This window comes from Tarenaya hassleriana, unplaced genomic scaffold (assembly GCF_000463585.1).
Source record: "Tarenaya hassleriana unplaced genomic scaffold, ASM46358v1 Cleome1, whole genome shotgun sequence".
Lineage (NCBI taxonomy): Eukaryota > Viridiplantae > Streptophyta > Magnoliopsida > Brassicales > Cleomaceae > Tarenaya > Tarenaya hassleriana.
Window position 1 is genome coordinate 3,828,606 of NW_010960187.1, and position 16,636 is coordinate 3,845,241.

Sequence of the window (16,636 nt, forward strand, 5' to 3'; positions counted from 1 at the left end):
AATTCAGAATCTTTCAGACAGCTTTTCTTTGCTCCTTAAACTTTTTTTTTTTTTTAAAAAAAAAATTGTCACAATTTGATTCCACTTTTTATGTCTTTTCCTTTTTTCCCCGATTGTTTAAAACTTTTGTTGCGATCTCTAAGCCTGCAGTAATGCAACTTGGACCCCCTTTTGTGTTGGGTAAAAAGATCACTTAGCAAGGCATTGTAGAATATATATATATATATATATATATATGATAGAGGGGATTTTTAGATCGAACTATATATCGATCGATAATCCAAAGGGAAAAAACGAGACATATATAAAACGATATTTAATCAAAAGAATAATGATCATAATTATAGACAGATCGATGTAAGAGATTTGAGAATGAAAAAACTCGTGAAATTAAATGAATCTTAAATAGTGTCTTGAAGGTAGGAAATAAGATCTCATAATTACTTATAGAATTCATAGAGTAGATTTTCAAGTGATCACTTCCATATCTTTCAAAGCTATATAGAAGAAATTTTGGATTAGAGCAGACATACATATATCTATATGTGTGTGTATATATATGTGTGGTGAGAGTGTGAAAGAATCTATCAAAGAACACCTTAGCAGAGGCAACCATGACAACTTTAGTAGTGAATGCAAATAATGCTTGGAATGAAGTTTGGTAGTTTTTGGTATCCCATTTTAGGGCGTGTTTTCAAGTGGGGTTTCTTTTACATATGGAGCATTATGTTACTTTTGGATCCTCCCTTCATTTTGATTTTGGTTTCATATCAAATTCGTCAAAAGCTTTCTTCAATTCCACGAATCTTTATTTCGGTATCTATAGATAATGGATGGTTATACCCGAAAAATATCGATTTTTTTCTGTACAAGAACTTATCCTATATTCTACAATAATATAACCAAATGATCTTTAATTAGCATCTTGTTTATGGCTCAAAGAATCTTTCACCATTTGGCATAGGCATATATATATATATATATATATATATATATATATATGTATTCTTGAGTGAGTACTTTGTGAGGGAATTTTGAATGTGTTTCAATGAAAACCATTGACATTCACTTTTCCCACAGCTTCCACATATGTAAAAAAACATAATATTTTAAACTTTAATGTAATATTTTCGATACTTTTATCTTAAACTATTTAATTTCCCTATAAATTACTCGACATAATTATAAATTATTTATAATATCCGGCTAATAATTTATTCTCTCGGAATAGAAAGATTCCACGAACTATATGCCGAAATCTGTACAAATTACTTTTTACCCAAAACAGATTTGATTGATTAACCTAATCACCTAATTATCGTCGGACAAACACCATTTAACCCATCTTTAAAGCTAAACCAACAATTTTAAAATTTAATTCAATCACCATATAGATCGAATGCTTTGTTGACGCGTGTCCTCTTCTAGATGATATCCCCACGACCTCGTACTTTTGATTAGATCACAATTTCGGGTTTATCATTAATTTGATTATGTTTTTCAATTTAATAATACTTTATATATATATATATATATATATATATCTTATTTTTTGTATTTGATTTGGGTTAAATTAAATTTTATATAGAAAAAAATACTTTTATTGAAATTTGTCTTTATTTAATATTTTCGATCGATCAATTATAAATCTTGTTGGAAGTTGAAACTTTCTAACTTGCCAACATTTTTAGTTTAGGCTTAAGTTTAATATTTTCATTATATATATGTGTCAATATTGGAATTTTCTATAATGTAGGATTCATTAATTTAATATTCAAAAGTTTGGAATATAATTAAGATTAAGAACATAACAACTTGAAAGCCACTAGAAAAAGCATAACTGAACTGCCGAAAATACCCTGGAATTAACATTGAAATACCACCTCTACCCCTTGTTTGCTTTTGTCTTATTCTCCACGTGTCCGTTTCTGGACGGTTAATTCTGGTACTTTGGGGCGGTGAATTTAATGTATTAAAAATACATGCAACAACAAAATCTAAAAAAAAGTTTCAATTATTATTTTTTAATGATAAGATTCTCTTCTCTGCCAAATATTCAGAAAGATATTATTATCGAGAGAACAAAACGATACACACCGTATTCTATAAATTCTAATTTTACATTTAATTAAACCAACATAATAAATTTTAATACAAATTCATTAAAAATCCAATGTATTATGTAAATGTATCTTAAGTCTTATTAGTTTACGGCATGAACTATATATGCACTTATATATATATATATGTATACGGAGAGTGTAAAATTTTAAAATTAGAAAAGAAAATGTTGCAAACCAGCTGGACTTGGACTGGTTCGGAAATTTCACCTCCGCCCCACATGCCTCATCGTCCTATACGAATCTCTCTCTCTCTCTCTCTCTCTCTCTATATATATATATATATATATATATATATATATGTAAGATACTTCCTCCATCTTTTATTTATAAAATAATAATAATTCCCTTATTATTAATATATATATATATATATTTATTATTTACTTTAATCACTCAAATACATTTTTCCTTGCTATAAAGCCCCCTAAGACTTGCTTAATTAACCTCTTCCCCTTCCTCTCCCCCATTACTCTCTCTCTCTTACTCTTTCTCTCTCTATCACTCTTTTTCTTCTTATTCTTCTTGTTGTGAATCGAGGGCTAGTGTGTGTGTTTTTTCTCGGGAAAATCCGTACGTGTTGCATTGATGTGGCGAGAATCCGGATCTTGATGTTAATCGCCATTCATGTCTCCGGTGGTTAGCGAAATCCTCCGTTCCGGGTTTATGGTAGATTCCTCCCTCCGACGCAGGACCCATCTCGTTCAATCCTTCTCCGTCGTCTTCCTCTACTGGTTCTATGTTTTCTCATAAATCATTCCCTCCTCTTCCTTCTCCTACATTATAAGCTATATACTTATATATCTATCCATCTTCATCGCCTGCATCACCTTCTATATCGATCTATATATAAACCCCCGGGTCCTGCGTCTTCGATATATCAATATACTTACATATACAAAGCTTTGAATCGAAACAACGGTGCTTGTTTTCTTCTGGGTTTGGTTTTTAGTTCGAATATTTGTATGAATAAATTTGAAATGGGTTCTTCGACGACGACGAGTGGAACCTACTCGACGGTGCTGCAGAACTCTGGGTCGGAATCGGATCTCCGGCGACAGGAATCGAACCTAATCGAAGAGAGGAAGTGGAAGCGGAAGCTATCGAACAGAGAATCGGCCAGGAGATCGAGGATGAGGAAGCAGAAGCACCTCGACGATCTCACGGCTCAAATTGCGAATCTACGGAAAGAGAACGGTCAGATCATCGCCGGAATCACCGTCGCGACGCAGCACTACATCGTTCTCGAGGCCGAGAATTCCGTCCTCCGAGCTCAGCTCCTGGAGCTCAACCACCGTCTCCAGTCCCTCAACGAGATCGTCGAATTCATCGACGCCGCAGGATGCCCCGGCGGCGGAGCGGAGGCGGATCTTCTCGAGGGAGTGGTGGTGAACACTTTGAATCTAGGCTTCTTCAACCAGGTACCCCCGATCATGGCCGCCACTGCTGCTGATATCTTCCATTGTCGATGAAAATGTTCATCATCATCGTCATCACAACGTGTGTGTATATTTGAAAGTATGATCGATGAGACGGTGAAGTGGAGGCGCTATTTCAGTTGCTTGTTTTATATTTTACTTCTTTTGTCTTTTTGTTTAGGGTTTCCATTTTCCTTATTTGGGTGTATTTTGATGCCACTATTAGCAAAAAAAAAAAAAAAAGAATGGAGAAGGACAGAAGGTGCCATGTGTAATGTAAATTATTAAATACAAATATATAGATCTATTTGCATAATTAATTATTATTATTATTAATTAGCTCAATAATTTCACTTTTTTAATTTGTAGTTGTCAATACGAAAATTAGTATTTAATAGATCCAAAAACTTTATTATTTATGAATTTGACACTTTTTCTTCCCTTATATACATATATATTCCATGCTTACATTACAATTTCAAATCTTCCAAATTAAATCATTAGGAAAAGTGTAATAATCATAAAAAGGAAGATAAAATCAATAATATGATATCAAATTTATTTCCAAAGTAAAAAAAAAACAAGATGTTCACACTTGCAAGTATTTTCTTCATACCACCATGAACCTTATGAACATTATTATACACAAACATATTACAGTATCGGTTTACTTACCACCACGTATACAAATGTATGTAAACTATATATAACTACACTTTCAGAAAATCTACCTTATATGCCACAGAGAGATATACTACATATATATCATCACATTGTATATATATGCACCCCCTCCCCCTATCTATAAAAATTCAAAACGCGGCTTCTTGCGCGTTTTCAAGAATCGAGTTCTTGCCCTGGCAGTGGCCCAGTTCTTGAACTGTGAAGCCAGAGATCATCAATGGTGGTATTTTTTTCAGACAACAAAGTCATGTAAGTGATGGGGATTGGAAAACCTGCTGTCTTGCTGATTCCCGAGGCCGATGTAACGGTAATCGTCGAGATTAAACCCGTTATAGTTCATCAAACTGTCGTAATCTGACCGGTTTATCTGCTGAGATTCGTCTGGTTTCGGTTCGGGGAAGGCAGAGTTCGTCGCGGTGCCTGCAAATGACTGAGAGTCCTCGTGCTTGAACTGAGACATCGCGTGTGAACTGTCTTGCCCTTGCCCGGTGGAAACGTTGTTTTCTTGATAGGATTTCGAGTTCATCTCCGAATCACCAAACTCTTCTTTGTACATCTCTTCGATCATCGGTTTCCAGAGACGAACTCTCGCGTTTATGAACCAGTTCGCGACCTAATGGGCGGAACAAGAGTTTGTATCGTTGATCAGTTAAGCAGAACTAAAGAGCGAAACTCGGGGAAAGAGACAAGAACCGAAGCTACGAGATATCGGAAAACCTGGCTTTTCGTCAGTCCTGTCTGCTTCGCCAGCATTATTTTCTCCGACTCCTTTGGATATCTGCAGAAATCCATAAGAACAGAATCATGGGCATGACTTATTCAATGATTCGATGAAACCCTGTTCGAAAGACGAGAATCTCTAACTTGTTTCTATCTCTGTTCGGATTTCAGCAAAGACAAAACCAAGATTGTGTAGGCACTGAGTGGAAAACAAGATATGAAGAGAGCTTTCTTGCACGGTCCCGGACATTCTTAGCTAGATTTTAAGCGAAGAACAGCTATCCGTTCTTACAAAACTCGATGTCCAAACGCGATATCGAATAGGTTAAAGATATCCAAAACAGCAAGAAAAGAAACAGGATGAGATTTCGAAGAACTTACGGGTGAAGAAAATGCTCGAAAAGCCAAGCCCGAAGGATGGTAACAGCATTTTCGGGCAGACCTCTCTGGGGTCTCCAAGCAGGTCGGACCATCCCGAGCTGCTGATGCAAAGCCCTCTGTTGCCGAAGCCGCTGATCCAAATACCGAAGACGTGGAATTCTCTCTCCTTGATCATCTGAATTCTCCCGCTCCCCGAGTTTCCCTCTGATAATCTGAATCTGGCCCTTGATGGCATCACGTAAGCATCGGAAATGGCGAGATATCCTGTTCAGCGCAACCGACGTGTAGGGCTTTGCTGCCCTTAGCCCGGCTACCATCTCGAACGACGAAGCTAATGCCTCCATTTGATGGTAATATTGATTGTACCTTTTATCCACCTGCGCATATACATCACGAGATCTCTTCAGCAATTCCCAAGAACAACATTCTTTTGCCTAATACTGAAACCCGATTTATAACATCGAACTCTTTAATCTGCATATTTATATTGGCAAATCAAGAACATACAAACAAGTCCACAAAGTATATATATATGTGTGTGTGTGTAGCTTATACCTCATCCACCATGGACAGAAGCTTGCTTTTCTTGCTCTGCAAGTCCTGTCTCTCTGAGGGGGATAACTCAGGCGGTTTCATGTTCGACTCGCTCACGTTAGAAGCTGTTCCATTACTCGCAGAACCAATTTCTGTGTCCTTAGAATCACTTAAACCATTAAAGTCTTGGCCTTTGTTCTTGTTCTTGTTCACCTGTTTCAGATCTTTTCTGACACTAACCACTTCATCAAGCAACTGTTGCGCCGGTTTAAGGTACCTAGAACGCAACACGCTGCTGACGAAACCCGACGTCTCGTAGCGATAATTGTTGTAGAATCCGACGCTGAATCCGGAAGAGGGCATGTGTTCAGGTTGTCCTAACAACATCTCCTTGTCCTTACCGCTCTCACTGACGTCACAGGACAACGTTTCCTTAACAGATAGACTGTGATTCTGACCAAAACCCAAGTGGTTCGACATGTTCTGATACTGATACTGAAATGGAGGAACAGGAACAGTGACTGCGTTTGGGATCTGTGTCCCGAGGCTCAGAGACAATCCGTGGAAACTGAGATCGCTGCTGGAAACAGCGTTTGCGGTTACGTTTGCGTTTAGACCCTGCAGAGCTGTTACGTCTCCGTTCGGTGGGATAAAGACCATTTCGTTTCGAACGCTGGCGTGAGGGATCTCAAGACAGTTTCCTCCGCCGCCGCCGTTGCCGTTGACTATGTCGGAGAAAGTTGCGGCGGAGGCAGAAGAAGCTTGTTGTTGGTTCAGATACATGGGTTCTTGGTACAGAGATTGCATGCCGTCTCTGTTACATGTTACAGAGCCTGGATAATACACCGACATGGTTAAGCTCTCGAAGCTTCTCCTTCTTCTTCTTCTTCTTTTTTGTTTTTGCTCTGTTTCAGGAACTATGTACCTTTGAGTTGCGAGTTTCAAGAGAATTGCGGAATCTTATTGCAGTGGGATTCATCCGATGAAGCTTTGTCGGAAAACAAGATCCTGTGGAGGAAAAGGAGATGGTAAGTTCAAACGCATCGGATCAAAAATTTAAGTAATAGACATGAATTTCGCATGATATCATCAAGAAAAAGGAAACCCAGTTCAGAAAACATGTAATCGGCACCCGATCTATCAGGATTAACATGAAGGATTAAGAAAAACCCTAATCTATGGAGGAAGGAGATGGGAATTCAGAATTAAGAATTTCAGAAAAGAAGATTCTTTTGAAAGCCCAGAAGATCAATCATAGCGTTTGACGATTTCATCACCACGAAAATGATTATCAGATGAGAGTTTTTTTTCAAAAAGGAGGGGATGAAAGCAAAGCGAAGAACTCATCAAGAACCCACAGTGCAAGATCAATCATGGCGAGTATCCAGAATCAAGAACTTGGATAGAGAGAAGAGAATTCTAAATAAAAAAAAAAACACCACTACCTGAGAAGGAAAATGAATTAAAAACCCAAAAAAAAAAAAACGGAGAGATTTGGGATTGTGGTTGAATCAGGGAACACAAAAAGGGGAGAGCTTGGAACAGTCGAAGACAAAAAGAGGAGGAACCCAATCCAGAGGGATGAATAATAATTGCAAAATTATATTAAACAATTTCAACCCACAGGAGCAGAACCAACCCATCTTATCATTGGAACATCCACACCAAACCAAGTTCCTTTAAAAAAAATATACAATAAAATCAACAATAAAATAATATCACAAGAGATATTTGACAACAGCTGCTACCAGTAATTATTTATTTTTATTCAACAGAAGCTTCTGTATCATATGATTTAATATATCTAAATTTTATATTTTTCTCCGCCAACCATTCGGAGAGTACCACGCCAGACCAGAAAAGGCCTTAAAAAAATATGAATAATGATAACATTTTACCATATGATTTTACTATCTCGAATTATAGATAAACTATGTTATAAACCGGAAGAAGATGTAATACGTGATCATTGCCTTGACTTGGTATTTCTTCTCTATTTTAAATTATACAGAATATACGGGGAAAAACGAATTTTTAATATTAAAAGTAAAGGAAGAGTTGAAAAAAAAAATTATTATTATTTTTTGGTTTAGTTTAATGTAAAACAAATCGTTAGAGATAGTTTCTGATTCTTTCAGAGGGTTTCGGTCCGTTAGAGATTCCACGGTTTCGATATATAATATAGGATATATGAATTCTTATTAATGTTTAATCTTCTTTTCTAGTTCATTTTTTTTAATTTCTTGCAATTGAACGCATGAATCGGTCCAATTTTATATTTTTTTAATAATTCGAAAGTTTTATATATCTTCGATCCAACTATATCTCCTAAATTTTGGAAACCGTGTGTACCGTACCGGTTTTGTAATTCTTCCAATAATAATATACTATAAATTTTTTGTGAGTGTGCTCATTATGCTTTTATCGGGCCGATAGAGAGGTTGTGCACCTACAAGTTAAGTTCTGTAGTTTAGATATAACTTCAAGCAATCGTTTGAAATTTTATATTTTATTTTTGTATAAATTTTACCCACCTAATGGTTGAATATTTTATTTTTTATTTAGGGGAAGAAATTGTTGTTGCGTTGGTAAAATCATTGGTTAGTATGAAACATACTATTTTATCAAATAAATAAATATTTATATATTTCCCTCCAACTCTAAGCAATCGTGTTACCAGAAATAACACTGTTTTTTTTTCTTGTAATATCATGATTTGTATTTTAACAAGTCTCTGAAATTTTTAATAAATCTTTCGGATTTTTTGTGTGTGTATATATATATATATATTATAATTTGTGTGGTTATATCAGTATTTTCGAGATTTTTAAAATATGGTTGGTATAATGGATATCGTTATGACAACATATTGTACAGAAAACTAATTTCATTTCTATGATTTGGTTTAATTTACTGTTGTGTCCCGAATTCGATGCATGCTTGCGTCAAAAAAATGTATATTTTTTGAAAATTAATTTGTAATGTAGTTCTTACATGTATTTAAATATTTGGAGTCTTGATTTTATTTGTGTTTTGTTTTTTTTTTCTTTCTATTTTTTAGTTTTAAATTCAATTTTTATATAGGTAATTTATTTTGTTTACAAATTTTATTCCCGCTTTAGTTTTTTTGTAATTATTATTAGCTGTAATTCTAATTATTTTTATTTTTAAAAAACAAATTCAATTCAATTACCGTTGAAAATCCATATTATTCTCACACATATATTATAAATATCAAATTACACAGATTAATAAGAACTCGACCATATCTTATTTTATCCTCCGTTTATTTCTCTATCACTCCTTCAAATATAAATTTAAAATGAAGATATATTTTAGGATTACCTTGGATTCAAATGTATCATTAGGGTTATTATTGCAAACTCATGCTATGCAATTGATGCGGAAAATAACCTTATAATCCAGCTACAAAATGTTTTTTTTTTTAATTATAAAAAGAAACAAATTTAATTTTCAAAAAAAAAGGAAAAAGACAGAAGTACCCCTGGACCTAGAGAGGCTTATACGTTGTTGCAAGGATGTTCAAAGTTGGGTGTGTGTGTTCAATTGCTTAATTGAGGGATTAAAGGGCTTAACCACCAGTTGGTGACTCCCCCTCCATAGTCTTCCCTCATACCCTTTTCTTTTTCACATATGATTTTATTTTATCATTTTTTTAATTATATATATATATATATATATATTCTTTGATGCAATAAGATGTTAAAATATTATTTTTTTTTTAAAGATGTTAAATTGTACCGATCTTCTCTAACTGTGTGACAAAAAGAAAAAAAAATATCGTATTTTTAGTCTAATGTGTTGAAAATGCATAATCAACGACTAACAAACTTTTAAGAAATAAAAGAGACGCATAAAACATCTTTACAATATGAAAAATAAGAAAGGTATCAAATTAAACTGCAGTTGTTGTGGATACACTTTATTAATGAAAAATTAATGTATATATACGATGTAATTTACTTTTAGTAAAACTGTTTATATAATAATAAATCGAAATCAAATTAAATAAACTCTTTATATTCGTTAATTAATAACACAAAGAAAAAAATATATAATAAAATTAGTGGTATAGCTACTAGCTAGTAAGTTTGTTTTATTATTTGGGACAAAAACGTATGTATATATATATACACACATATACAATTTTTTAAAAAATATGTATTATGAAGGATACAGGAATTATATCCCTCGAGTTAGGACCAATTTTTATGATTCGTAATGAAGAAAGAAAAAAAATCAGAATAATTAAAAAGATTTTAACATATTAAAAAATGAAATAACGGAAACGTAAATTTAATTTAATTATGAAAAATGATAAAAATAAGTTAGCTGTGTGTGTCGGACGTGAGTTTGGTGAAAGCGGCCAAAATAACGCCGACGCGAATTTGCTTTCTGGACGCTAACGGAACGAAACTAACGGTATACATATATATATATATATATATAGAGAGAGAGAGAGAGAGAGAGAGAAGTGTTGATTTTATTCAACAAATTGCGTTTTTGGAATTTTTATATGAGAGGTGTAACACACATTAACGTTTTTCCATAAATAGTAATTAATAATAATAATCATTAAGTAACGCTATAATAAGCGTTAATTTACCGTTACTAATGTTAAAATGTAATTCTCCCTTTAGCAACATTTTTTTTGCGTTACTAGTTCATTTCTCATATAGTTGATTAGAAAAATATATGTAAATATTTTATAAAATGCTAGAATTTTTTTACTATAATTTCAGGAAAAAAATAAAAAATTGGTATGTCCATCCGAAAAGATGAATCATCCACTAACAAAAAGAGAAACAAGGGCAAAAAGTATTGGTTAACACAAAATATATCGAATTTTTTAGAAACATACTTCTTTTAAAAAATGTGTTACTTTTAGCTGAAAAAATGTGCTAATTTCTCGGTATTTAATATTTGTTATGGAAATCAACATTTTTTATTTTTATATTGGTAGATTATGAACACATATGGTGGTGACTTTAGATACCCCACAAGTGTACGAAGTTATTTATACACAAGTCATATCGCATCATAGGATAATAGATGCCACACAGACTTACATATCTCATTATAAAAATAGGTTCAATTTATTTTGTTTGTAAATTCCGAATTCCTAGATCGACCACAGCGAACCAAAATCTATTTAATATGAATTTTAAAGATTAAATTAATTAAATTCCAACAAAATTTTTATGATCTTTTTATAAAAAAATAATAATGTTTTTAAGAAACCAAATCCAAACTCCGTAGCACTGAAAATTGAAAATATTGAAGTTTGATTCAATAAAATAAATATTTTGTCGAAATCGAATAATCACATAACAGGTCAAACTGACGTCGTGCTGAGGAGTGAGGAAAACGGAAAGACATTCTCTAAGGACACTCCAAAACGGCGTGAAGTTCAAAGCTGCCAAGACGAGACAATTTCCATATCAGTTGTCTCACTTCACTTCCGGCGAACATTTACAGTTCCCCCCGGCGACTGATTCTTCCGGCGAATTTTCCTTTCCATTTTCTCGGCAATCAATCAGGCCTGCAGGCAGAGAAATTCCCTAGTTTCTTCGCGGATTCTTGATTCGATCGGTGAGGAATTTCAGAGATTGAGATTGGTGAACCCTAGGAATGAGTCTGTGGTGGAGGAAATAAGAAGAACAATGGGGAAGCATTCGACGAGTGTGTGGATCACAGTGCAGAAGAAGAGATGACCACTGATGATACTCTTAATTTTATCGGTATCAACCGCAGGTGTGGTTCTCGTGAGATCTACGTTTGATTCGTGCACTCTCATGGGTAAGACGAGCGGCCAATTCGCGGCGGAGGAGAAGGGAGAGAGCGGCGGCGCGAAGCTCTGGTCTGTTCCAGAGCCTCCGAATCCTCTCAGTTTCATGAAATCGAAGCTCGTCTTTCTCGTGTCTCACGAGCTCTCGCTCTCAGGTGCTTCTGATTTCTGGTTCATATTTCATCTGTGTTTTTGCGTTGGTTTCGTGGAAGTCAGATTTTTTACGTGATTTGGTTTGATTCCGTGTGATGTTAGGTGGACCTTTGTTGTTAATGGAATTGGCGTTTTTGTTGAGAGGAGTTGGAGCTGAAGTTGTTTGGATCACTAATCAGAAACCCCTTGAAGCTGATGAAGTTATCTACAGTTTAGAACACAAGATGTTGGATCGAGGAGTGCAGGTTCAGACACCACATCTCTGTCTTAAGTTGCTTTGGTTCGTTTAATCCCCATACAACGTACTGTATGATAGGTACTGTTTAGTACAGCTGATTGCCATGAAATCGTTGTAAAGACTTTACCACATTACTGATGCATTATAGATTTTGGGAGGCTTAATTCAGCATCTGATCGTTGCTCATATGTTGTATTCGCACTAAATGTTGGGAATTCTGGTTTTGTTGAAGCTATTGATCTTCTTTTTGGTCAAGTCACTCAACTCGAGTGTACATGAGTACGTAGATCATACAAAGTTTAGTGTTTGATGTGTCTCCTATATGCTTGTTCTGAGTGTCTGCTTTCAAAATGCATTATGATGTTTTCATGAAGTTTATGATCGAGGGTCCAAAAGGAATATAATTCACCATCGATTAGTTTCCATAATTGCTCTTTTATTCTCGATTTTTCTAGGTCATCTCTGCAAAGGGTGAGAAAGCCATAGATACGGCTCTCAAGGCTGATTTGGTTGTTTTGAACACTGCTGTTACTGGGAAATGGCTTGACGCTGTTCTCAAGGACAATGTTCATAAAGTCCTTCCCAAAATCCTCTGGTGGATTCATGAGATGAGGGGACACTATTTCAAATCAGATCTGGTTAAACACCTCCCGCACGTGGCAGGCGCCATGATAGACTCACATGCAACAGCTGAATACTGGAAGAACAGAACTAAAGCTCGTCTTGGGTCTGTTTCCTCTTATGCACTTCCTAATTCTTGTTCTTTTTTCTTGTATACTGTCTCTCGGTGTTGGAAGCTTAACATTGTGCTCTTGACTGTGCCACGACAACACAGGATTAAAATGCCGAAAACATATGTTGTGCACTTAGGAAATAGTAAGGACTTGATGGAAGTAGCTGAAGACGGTGTTGCAAAGAGAGTTCTGTGTGAGCATGTGCGAGAATCTCTGGGAGTGCGGAATGAAGACATACTATTTGCCATTATAAATAGTGTGTCTTCTTTTATATTCTTTCCTTTCCCCGTTTTCAATTTCCTGGAGAACAACACCATTGAAAGGCGAATTACTTAGATGTTAGAACATTGCTAAAAAATGTTGTCTAGTGCAGGCGTGTCGCATGGAAAGGGACAGGACCTCTTCCTTCGAGCGTTCCTTGAAAGTCTTCAAATAATCAAAGAGAAGAAACTTGAGGTACCCACAATGCACGCAGTGGTGGTAGGAAGCGACATGAGCGCCCAGACAAAGTTTGAGGCAGAACTGCGTAACTTTGTTCAAGAGAAGAACCTTCAAAACTACGTCCACTTTGTCAACAAAACCCTAACCGTAGCCCCATATCTGGCAGCCACTGACGTCCTCGTCCAGAACTCTCAAGCTAGAGGAGAATGCTTCGGGAGAATAACCATCGAAGCCATGGCATTTCACCTGCCTGTACTGGGTACTGCAGCTGGAGGGACAATGGAGATTGTCCTGAATGGGACGACTGGTATGTTACACGGTGTCGGGAAAGAAGGCGTAATGCCTCTTGCCGAAAACATGGTGAAGTTGGCAAAGAACGTGGAAAGGCGGCTCACGATGGGGAAGAAAGGGTATGAGAGGGTGAAAGAGATGTTCTTGGAACATCACATGTCGCATAGAATAGCGTCGGTGCTCAGAGAAGTGTTGAAATACGCGGAAGCTCGCTCCCGTTTGTAAAAATCCGACCTTTTCAACCGGGTTTTCGTCGTCTCTCTCCGGTTAGATCCTTTCCTTGGTTGAATGGAGTATGTTCCGGTCGAATCCATGTGGTTGTTCTGGAGCCTCTTGTACAGTACATGTAGAAAGGAAGATGGCCAATTTTGCTTTATACTACTCAAAATGTATTTACGTGTTTGTTTGTTTTTTCAAGCCGTATATTGTTATTTTTAATTTTTACATCAGCTCACATTTTTTTTATTAATTGATTAGTTGATGATTTACTATAATAATCACAGGATCTTTTCTTTACCAAGTAGATGCAGCCATCAGCGTTCATATTTTGCAGAATCAGGTACGGTAGAATACCCAAATGTGAAAATTATTAAAGTTTCGGGTTTCATATGAAGTCAACGAATCAGAACCGACGATGACATCAAACCATATAACTGTCGTATAACTTCATTCCAAAAAAAAAAACAAGGTTTGGTATTTAAATGAAAGTTTACACGAATTATTTCTTTTTATTACGATTATACCCTTATGGGGACCAGGAAACTTCGGTTCTACCACCGACGGCCCATAGTGTTTGTACCGTAGCTAGCCGATGACCCCTACTTGTTGTGTGCCACGTGTCAAAATCGTAACTGTCGAAATATTCTCCTTGACACCAGATTCTCGTGAAAGTGGATGTCTGAGGCCGACGAATCTCCACCGTCCGATCTTAGCTTCTTCTCCGTCCTGCAAGCGAAAACATCTTTTCTTCTTCTTCTTCAACGTTTCTCTCTCTCTCTCTCTCTCTCCGTCGTCGTCGCCGGGAAGCCATGACAAGCTCCGCCGCTACCTCGCGCAAGGTCTCTCTCCCTCTCCCTTTCTCTCTATCTAATTTTGATTTTGGACTAGGATTTTGACCGTTTGACTTTGGGAAACTGTATAGGCTCTGAGCAAGATCGCTTGCAACAGGCTTCAGAAGGAGCTCGTGGAATGGCAGATGAATCCTCCCTCGGGATTCAAATACAAGGTCTCCGACAATCTCCAGAGGTAAATTTGGAATGTTTTTGGTCTCTAGGTTCAGATTCAGATGAGCATGTTGGTCAAGGAAACGTAGTATTCCTTGATTGTGATCTGCATATTTTGGGTTTGCAGATGGATAATTGAAGTCTCCGGAGCTCCTGGAACTCTGTATGCGAACGAGACGTACCAGCTTCAGGTTGATTTTCCAGAGCATTATCCCATGGAAGCTCCGCAAGTGAGTGTCTGAATTTCGGATGCCTATGAATTTGTATTCTGCCCGTTTCAAATGCAGAAAAGAATTTGTTTTTCAAGGAGAAGATGTTGAATGTTGAACAAGGATGATGAGAGGACTTTTTCATGGGGATTGAGATTGATACTCTTCAAGGATTCTTGACATTGAAATTGCCACTTGAAACATCAACAAAGATGAATTTTGTTCAGATAGGCTGTCATCTAGTTAGCTTGAAAATTTTACCAGGATACCGTATATATTGCTTGTCGATCAATGAAAGGAAGATTTTTTTTCCTTACTTGTATAATGGGTTTATCTTAGGAGATCTTGATCTTTCAAGGGTAATCTGGTTTCGGTTTTGTGCTTGCATTTGTAATTTTTTCTGTTGTGATGCTTATTGTGCAGGTGATTTTTGTTCCTCCAGCTCCTCTGCATCCTCACATCTACAGCAACGGGCATATCTGTTTAGGTATTTATGTGTTCTGTTTCATGGCTGTCCTTTTTTCTCTCTCAGCACTCACCTTTCTCTAGTCTTTGGGTTTGGCTGCAATTCGTTACTCTAGCATATACCTGCATTTCTTGTTTGCCTGTCGTTGTCCATGCGAGTCAGTGAGTACACTTCTCAGCTTCATTTTACTTGCCTATGGTATCTTCGTATGTAAAGAATCGCCTTTTGCCATGTTCTAAGCATATCTACTTTGGGATGTATGAAAGAGCTACCCGGATACATCGGGGGTATTCGGTAATCCTAGGAATGAAAACAAAGCCAATTTGGGTATTTGGTATTTGGTAACTCATAGGCATGTATACCCTCGTGTATTTAGTATTTGGGTGTAGAAGTTATGCATACCCTCGTGTATATCTGCACCATCATAGGCGATATAGGAACAGTCTGATGAGTGTAATATCGGTTTTTGCAGATATTCTGTATGATTCATGGTCGCCTGCCATGACCGTGAGCTCCATCTGCATCAGCATCCTCTCGATGTTATCAAGCTCGACCGTGAAGGTACGGCTCTCTCTCGCCATTGCAAGAGTCGGAAGCTTTCCTTTCGGTTTGAATCTTAAAAGTTTGGATTATTTTAATTTCGTCGCAGCAACGGCCAGCAGACAATGATAGATATGTGAAGAACTGTAAGAATGGTAGATCTCCAAAGGAGACGAGATGGTGGTTCCACGATGATAAAGTGTAACTTCAAGAACCAAACCCTTCATCCATCGTATCTGTAACATATTGTATAATAATTATCAAAACATTTCGTGGTTTCTCTCTAATTTGATTTAAAAAAAAGGTTATTTATCCGCAAGGTTCGCGCTTCCCTTTTTCACCTCTTCATCCATGGCATAAAATAGTGATAGGAGGTTTTATTAATTTAGTTTTATAGTTAATAAGAAAATCGCATATTGATACACAAATTTGTAAATAATCTCATATAAATATATAAGCTTTAAAAATTTTAAAATAGTGCACAAAACTTTTAATTTATACATTATTAAGTTTAAACTATATGGTGATTTTTCATGATTTAATTTTATGGTGGTTTTTGAGAATTGTATAAAAGTTTATGATTTAATTTCGTTATCTTAAAAAACGGTAGGATGTTATATAAAAATTAGGAAGAATTTATATATTTATTTGAAAATTTTAAAGTTTGTATATTTA

The 16,636-nt window shown here is 36.0% G+C and overlaps 4 protein-coding genes across 6 annotated transcripts; 3 read left to right on the forward strand and 1 right to left on the reverse strand.

Annotated features, from left to right (window-relative positions):
* Nucleotides 1-2,551: 2,551 nt before the first annotated feature.
* On the forward strand, nt 2,552-3,854 carry LOC104809255 (bZIP transcription factor 44-like). The gene has a single exon (XM_010535180.2). It carries the CDS (start codon nt 3,086-3,088, stop codon nt 3,590-3,592), a length of 507 nt encoding a protein of 168 aa, XP_010533482.1. The 5' UTR covers nt 2,552-3,085; the 3' UTR covers nt 3,593-3,854.
* Nucleotides 3,855-4,085: 231 nt separating this feature from the next.
* On the reverse strand, nt 4,086-7,550 carry LOC104809265 (BEL1-like homeodomain protein 3). Of its 3 annotated transcripts, none has more exons than XM_010535206.1 (5): nt 7,497-7,550; nt 5,879-6,865; nt 5,324-5,700; nt 4,940-5,000; nt 4,086-4,835 (listed from the first exon to the last, which is right to left on the reverse strand). In XM_010535206.1, exons 2-5 carry the CDS (start codon nt 6,707-6,709, stop codon nt 4,455-4,457), a joined length of 1,650 nt encoding a protein of 549 aa, XP_010533508.1. In that variant the 5' UTR covers nt 6,710-6,865; nt 7,497-7,550; the 3' UTR covers nt 4,086-4,454. The 3 variants fall into 3 exon arrangements, with proteins under 3 accessions (XP_010533508.1, XP_010533491.1, XP_010533500.1); XM_010535189.2 differs by lacking the exon at nt 7,497-7,550 and adding an exon at nt 7,303-7,468; XM_010535198.2 differs by lacking the exon at nt 7,497-7,550 and adding an exon at nt 7,216-7,275.
* A 3,716-nt stretch (nt 7,551-11,266) lies between these two features.
* LOC104809282 lies at nt 11,267-13,988 on the forward strand. Its single transcript, XM_010535218.2, has 4 exons — nt 11,267-11,821; nt 11,922-12,064; nt 12,513-13,047; nt 13,165-13,988. The coding sequence occupies exons 1-4, from the start codon at nt 11,599-11,601 to the stop codon at nt 13,746-13,748; spliced, it is 1,485 nt and encodes a 494-aa protein (XP_010533520.1). The 5' UTR covers nt 11,267-11,598; the 3' UTR covers nt 13,749-13,988.
* Nucleotides 13,989-14,418: 430 nt separating this feature from the next.
* On the forward strand, nt 14,419-16,290 carry LOC104809296 (probable ubiquitin-conjugating enzyme E2 18). Its single transcript, XM_010535238.2, has 6 exons — nt 14,419-14,581; nt 14,665-14,768; nt 14,874-14,976; nt 15,379-15,442; nt 15,894-15,982; nt 16,071-16,290. The coding sequence occupies exons 1-6, from the start codon at nt 14,552-14,554 to the stop codon at nt 16,164-16,166; spliced, it is 486 nt and encodes a 161-aa protein (XP_010533540.1). The 5' UTR covers nt 14,419-14,551; the 3' UTR covers nt 16,167-16,290.
* Nucleotides 16,291-16,636: the final 346 nt, after the last annotated feature.

Bases quoted from the DNA above. Each gene is read 5' to 3' on its own strand.
- LOC104809282 (XM_010535218.2), top strand. From the start codon at position 11,599: ATGATACTCTTAATTTTATCGGTATCAACCGCAGGTGTGGTTCTCGTG. The intron at 11,822-11,921 runs GTGCTTCTGATT...GTGTGATGTTAG, and splicing joins TCACGAGCTCTCGCTCTCAG to GTGGACCTTTGTTGTTAATG. The intron at 12,065-12,512 runs GTTCAGACACCA...CGATTTTTCTAG, and splicing joins TGTTGGATCGAGGAGTGCAG to GTCATCTCTGCAAAGGGTGA.
- LOC104809255 (XM_010535180.2), top strand. From the start codon at position 3,086: ATGAATAAATTTGAAATGGGTTCTTCGACGACGACGAGTGGAACCTAC.
- LOC104809265 (XM_010535206.1), bottom strand. From the start codon at position 6,709: ATGTCGGTGTATTATCCAGGCTCTGTAACATGTAACAGAGACGGCATG. The intron at 5,701-5,878 runs GTATAAGCTACA...GTATATGCGCAG, and splicing joins TTCTGTCCATGGTGGATGAG to GTGGATAAAAGGTACAATCA. The intron at 5,001-5,323 runs GTAAGTTCTTCG...GGATTTCTGCAG, and splicing joins TTCGAGCATTTTCTTCACCC to ATATCCAAAGGAGTCGGAGA.
- LOC104809296 (XM_010535238.2), top strand. From the start codon at position 14,552: ATGACAAGCTCCGCCGCTACCTCGCGCAAG. The intron at 14,582-14,664 runs GTCTCTCTCCCT...GAAACTGTATAG, and splicing joins CCGCCGCTACCTCGCGCAAG to GCTCTGAGCAAGATCGCTTG. The intron at 15,983-16,070 runs GTACGGCTCTCT...ATTTCGTCGCAG, and splicing joins TATCAAGCTCGACCGTGAAG to CAACGGCCAGCAGACAATGA.